Source organism: Triticum urartu, chromosome 7 (assembly GCF_003073215.2).
Source record: "Triticum urartu cultivar G1812 chromosome 7, Tu2.1, whole genome shotgun sequence".
Lineage (NCBI taxonomy): Eukaryota > Viridiplantae > Streptophyta > Magnoliopsida > Poales > Poaceae > Triticum > Triticum urartu.
The window spans coordinates 651,716,612-651,733,349 of record NC_053028.1 but is presented as its reverse complement, the minus strand read 5'-3'; the positions used below and the strand labels follow the sequence as shown (position 1 = coordinate 651,733,349).

Sequence of the window (16,738 nt, the reverse complement as noted above, 5' to 3'; positions counted from 1 at the left end):
GCTATGGTTCAGGCCGGCGCAGCCCATTAGTCCCGGTTCAGTCTAGAACCGGGACTAATGTGAGCATTGGTCCCGGTTCGTGCGGCTAAGGCATTAGTCCCGGTTCATCTAGACCTTTTGGTCCCGGTTGGTGGGATGAACCGGGACCAATGGGCCTCGTTCCTGGCCCACAACCATTAGTCCCGGTTCGTGCCACAAACCGGGACTAAAGATTAGACCTTTAGTCCCGGTTTAAGGCACGAACCGGGACTAATGGGGATGAGACCTTTAGTCCCGGTTCGTGCCACGAACCGGTACTAAAGGTCCCATTTTCAAACTATTCCCCCCTGGATCGCCTTTTCAGTTTTAAAAAAAATAAAAAAAAATGATGGAAATGTCAAAAAAATAAAAGAAAATAAGTTTCACATGTGATATGTGGTCTAGTTGTTGGGAAAATTTACAAATATGAATTTCGACTTTATTTACAAAATCTCTCTGGAATTTGTAAAATGGGCATAACTTTTGCATACGAACTCGGATGAAAAAGTTTTTTATATGAAAAATCATCTACTCGAAAAGTTACATCCAATGGAGACCGTCTACGGCCTGTTTGCAAATTTCTAGAATCCTCAAATTCCAAAAGGAAAAAAAGTTATGCTCAAATTTCAGTTTTTTTAAATTTTCAGTAAATCTGGTCAAACTATGGTCAAACTACTTATTCAAGAAGTATTACTGTTACTAAATAATTATTCAAGAATATTAGTGTTATTAAATAATTATTTCACCTTTTTTGAATTTTGGTCAAATCTGGTCAAACTATGGTCAAACTGTGGTCAAACAATGGTCAAACTACTTATTCAAAAATATTAGTGTTACTAAAAATTATTGTTTTTTAGAACAATAGTTTTAAACTCAAACAGTGAAATATGTGACTTCATGCTCAAGCTAAATTCCTGAGGGTTAATAGGATTGACATCTTACTATTGTCAGGAAAACAACAAGTGTAGACTTGGAAACGAGGGAGAATAGAACCCGGAAGTTAAGCGTGCTCAGGCTGGAGTAGTGAGAGGATGGGTGACCGTTCAGGAAGTGAGATGATTTGGAATGATGAGGAGTGATTAGAGATTAAATTGAGCAGTGATGAGGGGTGATTAGAGATTAGAGGTTAAAATAATTCAGAAATTTGAAAATAAAAAAATTAAAAAAAAATTCCAAAAAAAATTTCAAAAAAAAAATCAGGAAATTTCCTTTAGTCCCGGTTGGTAACCGGGACTAAAGGTGGACCGGCCATGTGGAGGGCCTTTAGTCCGGTTCTGGATTGAACCGGGACTAAAGTGTCGGTACTAACTGATACTGTTACGTAGTGTAAACTTTCTTGCCGTTACTCGTATTATTCGGATCTCCTTCGATCCCATCTCTGGTTCGGATGTCAAATTAAGCACTTGTAGCTAAACTTACTTCAGAATGCTTATTTGTCCTGCTTTATTATGTGCTATTCATTTATTTTGTAGAGTTAGTGTGTTATTTCTAACACATTTCCTTTTCGTGCTCTTATTTGCTTTGCAGTGGGGCTATGTTGTGGTGACCACCCCAAATGGCGTTTTAGATCACGAGGAAGCAATTAGGCAGAATGTGGGCGGCCAGGTCCTCGGTTACTTCCATTAAGAAGGAAACACAGTCATCCCATGCTGAATCAGCCCTGGGCTGCATTGTTTATCTTTCTGTTATGACTGAAGTCATTTTATTTGGACATTTAGAGCTTGCTGCTTTTGTTCATGGCCAATAGAAAATGGGATTACATGTCAAAAGTATGTCTGGCGACACTGACATAAATATTGTAATCCTTCTTTGGGACAGATATTTCTGTAGGCGTAATACACCCATGCACTTTGAGATACACGAGTAACATTCTAGTTCGAGCATCTATGATCTTGCTGAGAACCTTGTCGCAGCCACTTTTCCATAACCGAGGATTTAAAGCACGGCTAATTTGGGCTATGTTTACGTTCTTGCTCGAGGCAGTGTTGATCATTATTGTTGCAAGATTATGCAAATTGATACACAGGTTGTCTATACATGTTCATGTTCATGCATGGAGCGTAGGTGGTGAGATATTAGCAACCCTGGCCTCACGATCTTGTTTCTGCTAGAACATGATGTGCTCGCTCTTTCTGCTGTCCGCCTCCCTGGATCTTTTCCTCATTAGCTGCCCAACGCGAGGATCTTGAGTCTCCTCGGCTGCTGCCCCGGCGGCGGCGGCAAAGAAATTGGGGCTGTTGATGGCCAGATAGCCATGGAAGACGAGCACGGAAGGGGCGTCGTGCTGCGGCTGATCTGGAAGGGCGCGCCATGGGCGGTGAGGGAGGAGAATTTGCTTGGGATGGTGCCGGCGGTTGGACCTTGGACGTGCTCTGGCTGTTGGTCGTGCGCGTGCTAGTGCTGCTCCTGCTCACAGAGAAGAAAGAGACAGGGGTGAGAGAGGGCAGAGGTGGAAGAAAGGAAGGTGTGCTTTGAGATTCGTTTTGCTAGGTGTCATCATCATCAGGAGAGGGTCGGGTCGCACGAAGCGGGACGTACGACCCGGGGGAAGTAAAAGAATTTTTTCTTTGCCCTAGCCATTCACTTCACCTAGACCTGGGAATAGTTTGACATCCAAACTAAACCCAGCCCAAACCATATGACTACACCTCCAGCAATCAAACCGAACCAAACCAAATTAATTAAGCTAGCATCCAAACCAAAACCAAACTACATGCGTTTTCCACCCAGACCAATCCAAACCATATGCCATTTATGGATTTAACCCATAGTTTCAATCCATGGACAAGGAATAAGAATGGCAACCCAGTTTTACTAGGAAAAGGATAGCTTCCTGACTAACTAAGTAGCCGTTGGATGTTACAGCATGGGGTCTAAAATTATTACACATAATACTGGATGTTACACAATAACTCAGTTACATAATTCATTTTACATAGTTGCTGGACATCCATCTCCCTTTTCTAAATGGTTTCTTCTACCCCGGCTTTCGTCTTGATACCTGAGTGTATTAACAGGTACATCAGAATGATATATAGCAATCGCCGCACTTTAACACGACCATATCTCACTAGTAGAACACAGATTTCTTCAATTCAAAAAATCTGCAGCCTTAGAAGAATATCACTCCTATGGTTGCTACGCTCTGTTTTTATCTTCACATGGAAAGCAAGAATTCCCTATGGATGCTTCTAAAGAAACAAAGAAAAATTGAACGTCCATCACATCCCTGTCACTATACACTGTTAGTATGTGGTCAAATCAAGAGAATTTTCGTGACGGGAAAGCAGAGTATTTTGACCAAAGAATATTATGTCACTTGAGACTAGTTTGCTGAGGTGAAGTGTGAACCATCACTCAAAGTCCAAGGAGAATTGACCAAATATCACTCTATTTGGCACATCAATTTCTGTGTGCATAATCAGTCAAATTTGGCAACAAGAAAGGTATTATATTTATGTACTAAAGTGTAAATGAATATAACTTGGGGCATCCAGCACAGTTAACTATACTACTAGTAGTACTAGTTGTTTCATAATCTACAATATGTATCGCTGACAGAATGATGAAGATTTAGACCGGAACCTCTCGGCAACATGATGAAGATTTAGACGGGAACATTAGCATTACAGCCATGACATGAGACGGTCTAAAACTGAATCTATGCAAATGTCCATATATTTTACTTACCAATTTGTTAACATAAGACCTTTTCTTCATTAGGCTGTCCCACTTGGGCCTGCACTTTCAAAGTACATGTTAAGCAACATAAAGCTTTCTCAGTATACTAGTAAAGAAGTTTCCAGACCAAACAGGGAAAATAATATCATACCTTCATTATTTGGAATTTTGATAAGCCAATCTTTTCCGCAAACTAAAGCCTCAAGCGTTTCGGGCGTCATCGAGCATCGGGAATCTCCTAAAGTCCTTCCGCTGCAACTGAATGCTGATTCAGATGACACGGTGCTAAAAGGTATTGCAAGGAAATCACGAGCCATGGTTGAGAGCATGGGATATTTTTCAGCATGTGTTTTCCACCATATCAAAATATCAAAACTTCCCCCGGAGCTGTCGAAAATTTTCTCCAAATACATGTCCAGCTCAGACTTTGGTTGCATGTACGACCTCCTTCTTGACTTGTATTGAGCAAACTCTTCTTCCAGCCTCCTTTTGCCAAGAACTGGTGATCCTATATTGGCGCTGACTTGCCGAGATACCGAGTGCTCGGTGGTTCTTCTGGCTTCCTCGTATTTCTCATAATACGACCTCATCATGTCTTTTACACCTTCTAGACACTTCTCAATATCATCCACATTTTCACAATACTTTTCAAAGAAGAATTCCAAGAAGTCAGATTTCTTGGTTGGATCTAACACCGTTGCGATGACAACTGCAACATTCAGTTTTGACTCTTTCCAGTATTTATCAAACTTTTGGCCCATAGCATAGACAAGGTTTGACATAGTGCCACTAGTGCTCCACTGAGGGTCCCTTAGCGCTTGGCGGATGCACAACACCATGTGCAAAAAAAGATGGGCTGTTGGTGTTCTATCGGCTGATACTAACTTTGTCGCTTCTTCAAAAGCTTTTAGAAATGTGCACATTACTTCAGCATTAGTCCACTCCACATCGTCCGGTGCTATTTCACCATTTTCACTTGCATAATTATTGAGGGCTCCCTTGTATTCCAGAGCTTCTCCAATCATTAGATATGTAGAGTTCCAACGGTTTGGAATATCAAGATTTATGCCAACAGCCTTTTCAGGAAGATCCAAATTTGTGGCAATCGCATTGAAGGATTGAATTCTTGATGGCAAAGAAGCGATATGCCTTAAAAGTTCACGGATTTTTTCTATGGTCTTGTGCACATATCTTGTTCCATCTTGAACTAAGATATTAAGGATGTGTGCCGAACACCTTACATGAAAATCCACACCACCAAACAACATGCCATGGTCTTGATGTTGCACAAATGAGTCAACTGCCGGTTTATTGTTTGCTGCATTGTCCAAGGTCAAAGTAAACAATTTCCTTTTGATGCCCCATTCATTCAAACACTTGCACAAAGTCTCTTCAATGGCCGCACTTGTGTGTGGATACTTGACTTTTTTGAAGGATATGACCTTCTTCTTCAGGTTGAAATTGCCATCAATGTAGTGAGCGGTAACACACATATAGCCTAGTTCTTGTACAGAGGTCCACATGTCCGAGGTCAAACAAACACGGGAATCAAGAGACTCGAACTCAATGCGCAGCTGATCCTTCATTTGCTCATATACGTCCACACAGTCGTTGCGAACAGTCTGGCGCCGAATGACTTTAAAGGTGGGCTGCATCGAGTCCATCCACTCTTCAAAGTAAGGATCGTCAAACTTCCTGAATGCAACCTCGGCGTGGATGCAATATTTGATCATGAGCTGACGACTTCTCTGAGGATCGAAAACAAACCCCACATCTGATGGTTTTTTCTTAATTGTTGCAAGAAACCTATTTCTGGACTCATCATCGATTTTGGGGCATGACTCACCAATGTGGTTTCTAAGGCTGCTCGTCCCAGACTTGCATGCTAATTTCATGGAACAATACTTACACACAGCCTTCTGGACATTGTCCACCTCTACCAAATCTGGCTCATAGTATTCCCAGACTTTAGCACGCCTACTATGTGGTGTTTGCAACAACTCATCAGCTGATTCACCAATACCTGAGCTGTCTGACACATTCCCAGACATGGTTCAAGCCTTTTTATCACACCAATCAAACACCTCCTGTCCTGCCTTCCTTCTGTCCCAAATCACAACACCTTCAAAGTATGAAAGGCTTGGTATGAAGAGAAGAAGAATGATGAAACCTGCATGTGACAAACATAATAAAAGGTTGAGAACAATATGACCCCTCAATTAAGAATAGTATGTAAGAACTTAAACCTTCATGTGACATCAGCTTGCACTCATAAACGGAATGATTTATATGGATATAAGTAAATATAGGCAAATCATCCAGAAGCTAGATAATTATAGTTCACCAAATCATCCATGCTATTCTGGAACAACTAAGAATACTTCACATTCTATTCTGAAGCAACTAAGAACAGTTCACATGCTATTCTGATACAACTAATAAAACATCACGTTTCCCTCTGTTCTTGAAGAAACAATCAATATGTTAGGAGTAGATTAATAGAACAAAAGTAGGCCTGGTTTCTCAAAGAACTCTGTTCTGAGAACACCTTAGAAGGATTGTACAGTTTATTTACCCACAAATATTGCAATGGTCTTCTTGAACTGCTAATGTAAAATAACGGAGGAGGTGAGCAGTGTCATAACCACTTTATTAAAAACAAAGGAGGTGAGCAATGACAAAAGCAGAGATGCACAGCAGCACATGATTCATGTCCAAGATGATAAATTTCACACAAAATTCCCCAAATCTCACACAATAGGTAACAGGCATCGATCAAATATTTCAGAATCCAACCAACTTTTGCAGCCGTATCTTGAGTCACCGGCGGCGGCGTCTTGAGTTACCTACAGCCTGCAGAGACGAGTAAGGTTCAGAGAGAGAGAGAGAGAGAGAGAGAGAGAGAGAGAGAAGGATGCACTGACCTGCCGAGCTCCAGCCAGCGGCAACTGCAGCGGCAGCCGGCGAGCCCTAACCGCAGCGGTGAGCGGCGGCCAAGCTCAGCCAAGGCCCAAGGGAGGGGAAGGCGGCGACCATGCTCCAGCCGACGGCAACGACAGCGGCAGCAGAAGATCCCTCGATTTGGTCCGCGGCGGCAGTGGAAGATCCCTCGATTTGGTCGGCGGCGGCAGTGGAAGATCCTACGAGTGGCGGGCGGCGGCCATCGCTCAGTACAGAGGCGCTCCTCACCTAGATCACGATTTGGTCTATCGATTTGGTTTCAGACTATGGGTCGAGACGGTTTGGAACCGTTCGGTTCGTGTCCAGACCAAACCAACTCAGTCCAACAATTGTTAAGGCCCAGACCAAACTAAATTGATTTAGGGGTTTGGCCCATTTCATCCAATCCAAAGGCAACCCAGTACAAAAACTGACTGAAACTATGGATTCAGTCCAGACCGTTCCCAGGTTTATCTTCACCCGTGCCGCACGCACGCATGCAGCCGCCAACGCGCCCATGCCCAGTCCTCCCCGACGAGATCATCCAGGATGAGATCTTGGCGCGGCTCCCGGCCAAGTCGGCGCTCCGGTGCCGCTGCCTCTCCCGCGCCTGGGCCGCTGCGCTCTCCTCGGACGACTTCGCCGACCGCCACCACTCCATCCATGGCGGGCGCCCCAAGATCCTGCGCCTGCAGGATTACCCCTACGACCACGACCAAGAGGCGAAGCTGCACGGCGTGGGCCGCGACGGCCGCGCGTCGCCGACCATCGGCATCCCCATCGCCATCACGACCGGCTGCTTCCCGCGCTTCATCACGGCGTCCTGGGATCCTCCCCCGCCCGCGGAATCATGCCCCACGCACTCCTTCCTCGTCACGGTGCAGTGCCGCGGCCTCGTCCTCCTCGAGCTGATCCCCACGGGGATCCACGTCCTGTGCAACCCGTCCACTGGCCAGAAGAGGGCCCTCCCGGAGGGCCGGACCACGGGCTGCCGGCGCCCCGGAGACGAGGCTCACAGGTACGCCAGCCTAGGGCTCGGCTACGACGAGCGCGTCAGGAGGCACAAGGTCGTGCGCGTCTACTACTACGGCGAACCCGACGGCGGGGGCCGCCCCACGTCTGTCGGGTGCGAGGTCTACGTGGTGAACAGCGCCGCCGCTGAGTCGTGGCGCACGGTTCGTTCCAGGCCTGTGGATTGTTGGTTGGAACCCTACACACCGAGCGCCTTTGCGCAAGGGTACGTGTACTGGTTAGCCCACCGCAAACACGATTCACCCCGCACGCTTGAAGAGATGATGATCGTTTCATTCTCCGTCTCTGACGAGAGCTTTGCGACTGTGCCGGCGCCACCGTCAGGCATGGACAGTGAGGCTCTGAATAAGCGGTTTTGTCTGGCGGAGCTCGCCGGGGATCTATGTTTTTTTCCCGGGGGACGATATCACGGCCATTATCATCGGTACGATGTTTGGATACTACGTGGATGTGGGTCAAGCGCCGTGTGGGATTTATACTGTCGAATCGACGAATGCACTGCGTCACCAGAGGTCAATTGTTTCATGAGAGGTCGATACGACAATTACAACCACGTCAAGGTCATCCCACTAGCCATTATCGGCAATGGTCGCCACATCCTCCTAACGCAAGACGACTGCCCAGAAGATATATGGGTATATGTCCCATCCACCGGGGACATTGAGATGCTACTCGACTTGAAGAGCGGGGACACCGACAATTGGAAGAATATATTCTTGCAGATTGCAGTGTACGAGGAAAGCGTCGCCTGTCTCGGAAGACAGCCTTGCAGGGACATCATCTTGACCTCCTCACCATCTACGCAGGCCTTATCGCTGGTGCTACGGTTGTTGCCGAAGTGCACGCTTGGAATGCTTATGTGTGTTTGCCGAAGCTGGCGCACCTTGGTCGCTGCGGACATCTACCATGCTAGACCGGCCCTCGAACTTAGGAGGGTTTAGGGGGTGTTTGGTTCAGGGACTTTTTAGTCTCAGAGACTAGAAAAAGTCCCTAAAAAGTCCCTAGGAACCAAACGGGAGGGACTTTTTCTACAGGGACTAGAAAAAGACTCTATTGGAGAGTCTTTTTTGACTAGTCCCTGGGACTAGAAAAAGTCCTAGGACTTCTGAAACAAACACTCCCTTAGAAGAATGCATCTCGTAGAAGGGCATTTATTTTAGATGATTACTGACTGCCTCTTAAAATTTTTTTTGGTTTTATTAATTCTCAGTCGACTAATAAGTGAGTATAATCGATCTCATGTTGAGATCACATGCAAAGTTTTTTTTCTAAGCTCCAAAAACAACATTGTGATTTTTACCTTAGATGATTTCTTATAACACAGTGTTTTTTTAGACGTGTATGAGCAAATTTGTAGAATTTTTTGACGGTAAACTAAGCGCTAGCCATTCCTTTTTTTTCTTTGACACGTGATTCACATGCTTAAAAAAGTTACAAGTTTAGTGTAACAAAGAAAATGCAGAAATGGAATGTAATTTGCTCTTGAAAGCTATAGTTTCGTAACTATAGTCCTCTCAGCTCTTGAAAATACTGCTGCATATATATATGGGGGCAGTAGGGGGAATTCTGTGTAGCAAAACGGGACTATGTATATAGTGTTGACAAGATGGCCCAATTACTTGTCAACTGTATGCCCTCTGAACATACGCCGGATCCTTAGCCGTAACTACTGGCCTGCTACTAGTAAGTTTAAACTAGATTAGTTAACTAATTAGCCTCTGTCTTCCATGAGATGAGTGCATCATCTCTCCTTCTTGTTCTGCAAAACACCAGAACAATGTTCGACTACACTAGTCAGGATGCAGATTGATCACCGGTTGATTAACAATCACAAGCAGTCCCCTTTAGAAAAAACGCACCGATCTTAATTGCCACAGCCAGGAAACTGCCGCGGCCACAGCCGGAGCGACGTGGATGGCCCCTCCTCCTCCACCTCCGGGAAGAAGCCCCCGAACAGCGTCGCCGGCTGCATCGGCGCCATGAGCTCCGCCACCACCGCCGACGCCTCCACGGCAGCACGTCGCCGCCCCTCCTCGCTCATCTGACAAACAGTGGAGACGCATGCAGAAGGTCAGGTCAGTATAGGAGCAATAGCAGGCAGGCACGCAGGACGCAGCGATGCAAATCACTCCTACCATACCATGTGGCGAAGGAAGCTGTTCTGGTCCTCCAAGATGTGCACCTACATCACACACACACACACACACAGACGGAGGCATATATGCACGATCATTCACAATTTTCTTGTCTGCATCTTAAATCATTCCGGTTCCCCTACGATTACAGCTGCTTACCCTGTGGTATGATTCGTCCAGCTGCTGCTCCAACAGTTTATCCTGCACACAAAGAAGCCATGTGGCCAGTCACTCAGACACTGACAGTGAAATGTGGAGTGAATTTTGTACAATGCAGGGCGTGGTGTGTATGCGTACCTTCATCACACGGACTTTACCCAGTGCATACTCTACCTGCTGCTCCAGATCGCCAAGCACCGTGGTTGCGGCGGATGGCAGGTCGTCTCCGGTCTGCCTCCTCACGCTGGCCTCGAGGCGGTCACGCTCACGCCTCAACCTTGTGATTTCGGCCAACAGCTCCTGTGTGCAAGAGTCACATAAACCAATCAGAATGCAATCATGCAGTTAACTCTCAGTGCACAAATGTACGTATGTATGTAGCTAGTACAGCAAGATGTGTTTGTTCGCTAACCTGATGGCGGTCATCATCATGATTTATCCCCTCGAACTTGCCTTTGGTGATGATCTGGTAGCGTTGCATCAGCTCGCTCCAGCTTAACAAATGACAAGTGAGTGAGTCGTCAGCACTATATACCCAAAAATGCTACACTTACGGTTAGCTTGCCTTATTTCACGTACGGACTCCCTCCCCACCAGTCTCTGGCTCTCTGCGCCCCCTCATTTTCACCGTGGGGTCGTTCTCATCCCAACTTCCACAGAAATAGTGACACATCATCCCGTAAGAGCAGCCCCGTATGAATTGCCCGTAAGTGTAGCATCGTTGCTATATACCGGTACTATTGTACAGAAGATAGGATATATATATATATATATATAGACAAGTACAAATTTATGCACCATGTGGAAGTTTCAGTCACTGGGTGTTGTTTAGGATATGCTGCGATTACGAATGCAATATAAGATGTTTTGGCAAGGTGTTTTTAACTTTAAAAGTCAGTGCTTGCATAAGAACCAACCAATCGATGGCTAATTAATTACTTGTGACTGATCGGCCACAAAGTAAAATTTTGGGCGTTTATGCTGAGGTGCGTACAGTACGTAGTATCTGAATCTGAACATGAATGCTAATCTGAAGATGCCCCACGATTGAAATCAGAGCTAAACTAAAAGTGCATATCATCTGACTGACTAACTTGAGCATGTAAGTTGGTTCTCATCTTGTATTTCACACAAATCAATTGCGCACCGCAAGATCGGTTGCCACTTGCAAGGAATGTATATTCAGCAATTGGTAAGTTCATCCAAACATAATGCAGAAAAAAAATTCGATTGCCCGGAAGGCACCTAGCTAGCCAGGGCATTGTAGGGCAGGATATCCGAATTCAGTGCGCAACTGGAATGACGGGAGATTGGGAGAAGAAGATCGAGGAAGGAAGGAAGGGACGGACCTGGTGTGGGGGCTGCAGTAGTCCATCTGCCTGCCGGCGCGGTCGAAGACGAGGACGCCGACGTCCGCCTCCCAGAGCGCGGCGAGCTCCTGCGCCTCCGTCAGCAGCCCGCCGCTGCGCTCGCCGAAGGTGGCCCGCCACGAGACGTCGTCGTCGGCCATCCCGCGCCCCTTCTCTTCTGCTGGAACCGAGACAGAGCAAGAAGAGACTCGCATTCGCATTCGCATTCGCGGCAGAAGGAGAAGCATTGCAGCTGTAGACAGGTTTGATTGATTGTTACCTCGTGGTTGATCGGACGCGGTTGCTTTCCTCTTCTTCTTGAGTTCTTGTTGGGGATTCTTCCAGGCCAAGTCTGAAACTGTAGTAATTCTGAAAGAAACAAGCGGCAGAGGACGCAGCGCAGCAGGGGGAGTGGAAGTGGAGCACCAAGGTGTCTAGGTAGGTAGCGGCTTCGTACTGAAGACCTGACACGCAGCGCAATTGCCGGGAAGCTTCGTCCGCGGCTACAGGAGTGGGGTGGGGTGGTAGCTTTGACCACTCTGCTCCGGTGCTACAATGCGGCAGCGCGCGAGCGCCCTCAGCAGTCATGGTGTGCGTAGCGTACCAATGGCTGTATCGGCAGCGTATCCCGCCGGCGTGTGTGACTGTAGCAGCAGCAGCACTCGAGGTGCTGTGCTGTGACCGACCGGAAAGCGAGCGGTGCGGAACAAAAGCGGCCTTCGCGGCGGCTTCGTGCGTTGCCGATCTGGGCGCCTCCTCCGGTCGCCGTGCCTCTTTCCGGGCGGTGGAATATTGCCGTTTCCGGCCTAAAGCGGAAGAAGTCGTGAACCGGCCAGGCCTTGACCGACACCGCGGCGACAGTTTTGTTGGCGCGTCACCAGCGCACTACACCCACAGGGTATACGTCGCGCCACCGGAAATCGGCGAGCGCGCGGCCCCTCGTAGCTTGGACCAATGACTCGGGCAACAGCGCATGCTGCACAGGCCATGGCTGTGGCGCATGATGCTGCCTGAAGTGCCCGGAAACGGAACCCGCCTATGTGTATGAGGAAGAAGACACACCGGCCGGCCGGGATCGGAGGACGTGGCAGGTAAGGTAGTACGCGCTTTTGCCTCAACCATGCCATCTCTTCTGCTGCATCTACCCACCATGCAGCTACTCTACTCAGCTGCCCAAAGCCACGACGCGTCTCTCTCTCTCTCTCTCTCTCTCTCTCTCTCTCTCTCTCTCTCTCTCTCTCTCTCTCTCTCTCTCTCTCTCTCTCTCATTACTGCCTCACGCATCCTTCCTCTTTTTTTTCTGCATGCACAGCGAAATCAAATCAAAACATGGCCAATAAAAAGATAAAAAAATAAGTACCGAACGTCAGGTACGAGCACATGACAGCTCCGAACGTTATTCATAACAAGTTTAGTGACGCGAGAATGGCAAGCTAGTTGGCAAGCACGGCAATTTTCTGTCAAAAATAAACCGAAACGAAAGTTGCCATCGTTGGGTTGGTTGGTTTTGGCGATAGAAGCGGTGTTTCCTTCCGAGGCCTATGATATTGATGCCTTTCCTACTTATTATAGATTGCTTCAACATGCCGATGCCTTTGTTACTTATTATAGATTGCTTCAACATGCTGCTTTGGCTACATGCTTCCTAAATGTCTCTGTTGCCATCGCCGAACTTGAGACAAAAAACACCCCCCGCCTCCCCCACCCACCTCTCTTGCGACGCGCCCCGTGTGCGTGTCACGTAATCCCTTGCTCCGTCGCTAGTGCTCTTGCCTCCCTCTCGTCCACTTCTTTTGATCTTCTCCTCACCATCGCTAGAGGGTGTCTGTTGGGCGAAGCCCATGCAACGCCGGAGGGGCCTCATCCTATTTCCCCTTGTCGAGATCGCAGCAGCACGGATCGACAACTCATGGGGGCGCATGATCCGAAGGTGGCAAATGGATTCGGTGGTTGATTGGCTCGGAGGTAGCAGTGCGGCCTTGTAGTCGCGGTGGCGGGGTTATGTCGAGGCCGCACAATTTGATTCCGTCAGACTAATGGGGGCGCGGCTGCGATGCCTGGTGATCGTCCACGCAAGCAACGCTTGGAATGGTGGCGGCGGCCACTGTTGATTTCTTTGTCACTTTCTGTTTGTAACGGTGGTTGTAACGCTTGGTTGGTGGTTTATATATAAAGTGTTGCGAAATTCTTTTTTGTAAATGTCTCCATTACCTCTTGGGCCGGGTGTAATTTGTATTACTCCCTTCATTCTAAAATATAGTGCGCCCATGTTTTCCGTGGTCCAACTTTGACCATAATATTAACCAATGAGACAGACTGCGGCGGGAGAAAAAATTATATAATTGAGAACTTCTTTTGAATACGAATTCACTGGTATAACTTTTGTTCCTGCTGCAGTCGGTCTTGTTGGTTAAACTTATGGTCAAAATTGAAGCACGGGAATGGAGGGAGAACTATATTTTGGAACGGAGGGAGTACTTGATATTATTCATCGCTTTGTGTTAAAAATAGAGTGTGGCTAAATTGCAATCGACTGAGACTCAACCCAGCTTAGTCAAGTGAACATATAAAAAGAAGAAAGAAAGAAAAAATTACACGGATCTTCATATAAGATCTCACAAGTTAAGTGTCAGTCGACTGAGATTTAGCAATCTCATTAAAAATATGCAATAATAGTAAGTGGAAGAAGAAAATTAAACACTTGGCTTGGTGGGTTGCTTGGCTAGTCCAAATGCTCATCTATGGCGCTCAACGATCACACTTTAATTAATGGCATACTATATACAATTACTCCAAGCATGCAAAGTCTCTAAATATATTCTATAGGAAGGTACTACTAGAAATTAGCCTGATTAATTCTACCATGAGCGCCACGTAACGTAGGATCAATAGGACACTAGCTTAATTAGCTAACTAGGCAGTTGCAGTGTTGCTGGGCGCTTCCTAATGGCTTCTCCTCTCCGGCCGATGTGGGCGAGGCTCTTCCTCTTCGCCGCCGTGCCGTAGAAGCTGTCTCTCGCGGTGGTAGCTCTTGCACACGAAGAACACCACCACCTGCGCCACCAGCCCTGCCATCAGCGCCGCCCATAGCGCCACCGCCATCACCACACCCGCGGCCACCCGGAGCCAGACGCCGAGGCCCATCCTGTCGTCCACCACGAGCGCCCCGAAAGCCAGCTGCACGGCGACGACGCAGCCGTCGAGCGTCGAGAAGACTGCGGCAGCGGCCCAGGTCTTGCCGGCGAGGAGCTCGTCGCTCATGTGCATGGCTTGGAAGAAGCCCCCGACGTCCTCCAGCACCAGCATCACGCAGGCGACGCGCCACCACACCGCGCCGATGTACACCGCCCCGGCGAGGTACGCGGCTCCGCCCAGCAGCAGCAGCGCCGCCCGCGGAAGCTGAAGCTGCACGCCGCTCTCCTCGCCCGGAGCAACGTCGAGGAGGCGGCCGTGCGCGAGCCAGGCGGCGGGGGCGCCGAAGAATGCGGTGTAGCCGAGGAGGAGGAGGAAGACGCGGGGCCAGGAGGCCAGGAGGCGGCAGGCGACCTTGGGGCCCGTCCGGACGAGGCGCGCGGCGCTGCGGGAGTCGCCTCGGAAGACGGACACGAGGAACGTGGCCACGAACCTGGGCACGGTGCGGAGGTCGCGCGCGATGGAGCGGGCGTCGCGGTCGTCGGTGACGCCGTAGCGCGGGGCGACGGAGAAGACGCAGCAGGCGGCGTCGAAGAGCCACTGGACGACGATGTCGACGAGGAAAGCGGCCTCTACGAGGAAGAAGGGCGCCCAGTTCGCGACGAGACGGCGGAGGCCGCCGCCAGCGTCGGCGGAGGCGAGGGCGTCAGAGAAGAGGGCGCGGGACATGGGGACGTGGGCGAGCAAGGAGAGAGCGAGCATGGTCACCTCGCCGGACAAGATGGCGAAGCCCGGGGGACGGGATCGGGCGACGCGGAGGGTCTCGCGGCAGATGCCGGCAAGCCCAAGAGCGCCGAGAGCGACGAACTCTGGGTTCCGCTCCATGGACAAGCCGTTGCTTGTTGCTGAGGAAAAGAAGGGGGGAAAGGAATGGACAGTGGTAAGGGGATATACTCCCTCCATTCTAAAATATATTGTGCTCGCGTTTTCCGAGGTCGAATTTTGACCATAAATTTAACGTACGAGACCGACTGTGGCGGGAGAAAAAATTACATAATTGAAAATTTCTTTCGAATACGAATTCACTGATACAATTTTTGCTCCCGCCGCAATCGGTCTTGATAGTTAAATTTACAGTTAAAGTTGAAGCACGAGGATAGAGAAAGCACTATATTGTGGAATTGAGGGAGTACTAGTCAGAGTTGGGCGGCACAGACCATGGTGAACATGGCGCTCTTGATCTCTCGCGCAGCGCAGAGCATGGTGATTGGTGACGCGGCTAATTGAGGTGCGTGTGGCATTCACAAGCCACGTTTCATCAGCTTGTGGTGTAATCCTAGCTCAGGACGAATGCGAGCCTGGCTTTAGGTTGGCAGGCACACGATCCTTTTCATGATCCAAATGTGAAAATTATGGGATGGCTGAATATTGTTTTGTGTTGTTGTTGTATTGATATTGATCGTGGGAATATATACAGAGTATAACATGGATCGAGACTTAAAGTATAAGACAAGTTGTAATATACTTTAAACTAATTCTAAGTGGATTATCGTACCTGAGTGCAGTGTTTTGGTGCCCGGCTCATCTTCACCTGGTCAGAAATAAATTGATGCGTGAGTTTGCTCCAATTTCAACTCATTTGGACATCTGAGCAGCTCTTAGCAAAAAGACAAATTGGGTCAGAACAGTGCGTGAACAATAAACTTTTTTACAGACTCTGAATTTATCTTTTTTGCCAAAAGCTCCTCAAATGTCCAAATGAGCTGAAAATTGGAGCGGACCTTACACATCAATTTATCTACCACACAAGAACAAATTGGAAATTTTCTATTATTTGTTTTGATATTTTTCGTCAGCGCAGGTGCAGCCGAGCCTGGTCTCAGAAGTGGACTATTGTATCTCTATCTCTTTATTATCTCTATCCTCATCACGTTTATATTTCTACATTTCCCCTCCGTGACGAACTAACCTATGGTTGAATGGTTAGTGGGACAGTGGTATCCCCAACCCACCAGGGGTTCAAGTCGTGGTGCTCACATTATTCTTGGGTTTATTCCAGGATTTCCAGCGATGTACTTTCAGTGGGAGCAGACGTTTCCGTCGACGACGAGTCGCCTATGGTGACTTCGTAATTCTCAAGATGATATGCCGGTTCAATCTCTCAATGGTGCTCATAGGGATAGTGTGTGCCTTCATAAGGATGGGTGTATGCGCGTATATATGACCGTTTGTGTATGTACTGTGTGAAAGAAAAGAGGTGAAGCGTATGCCTCCTGGCAGGGACGTGTGCGT

General features: G+C 48.0%; 1 protein-coding gene across 1 annotated transcript; it reads right to left on the bottom strand.

Annotated features, from left to right (window-relative positions):
• Window positions 1-9,200: 9,200 nt before the first annotated feature.
• On the bottom strand, window positions 9,201-11,488 carry LOC125525212 (MADS-box transcription factor 29-like). The gene is made up of 7 exons (XM_048690221.1): window positions 11,315-11,488; window positions 10,378-10,459; window positions 10,104-10,265; window positions 9,966-10,007; window positions 9,812-9,853; window positions 9,531-9,712; window positions 9,201-9,430 (listed from the first exon to the last, which is right to left on the bottom strand). Exons 1-6 carry the CDS (start codon window positions 11,473-11,475, stop codon window positions 9,536-9,538), a joined length of 666 nt encoding a protein of 221 aa, XP_048546178.1. The 5' UTR covers window positions 11,476-11,488; the 3' UTR covers window positions 9,201-9,430; window positions 9,531-9,535.
• Window positions 11,489-16,738: the final 5,250 nt, after the last annotated feature.

Bases quoted from the DNA above. Each gene is read 5' to 3' on its own strand.
- LOC125525212 (XM_048690221.1), bottom strand. From the start codon at position 11,475: ATGGCCGACGACGACGTCTCGTGGCGGGCCACCTTCGGCGAGCGCAGC. The intron at 10,008-10,103 runs GTACGCATACAC...CTTTGTGTGCAG, and splicing joins GTAAAGTCCGTGTGATGAAG to GATAAACTGTTGGAGCAGCA. The intron at 9,713-9,811 runs GTATGGTAGGAG...ACTGTTTGTCAG, and splicing joins ACAGCTTCCTTCGCCACATG to ATGAGCGAGGAGGGGCGGCG.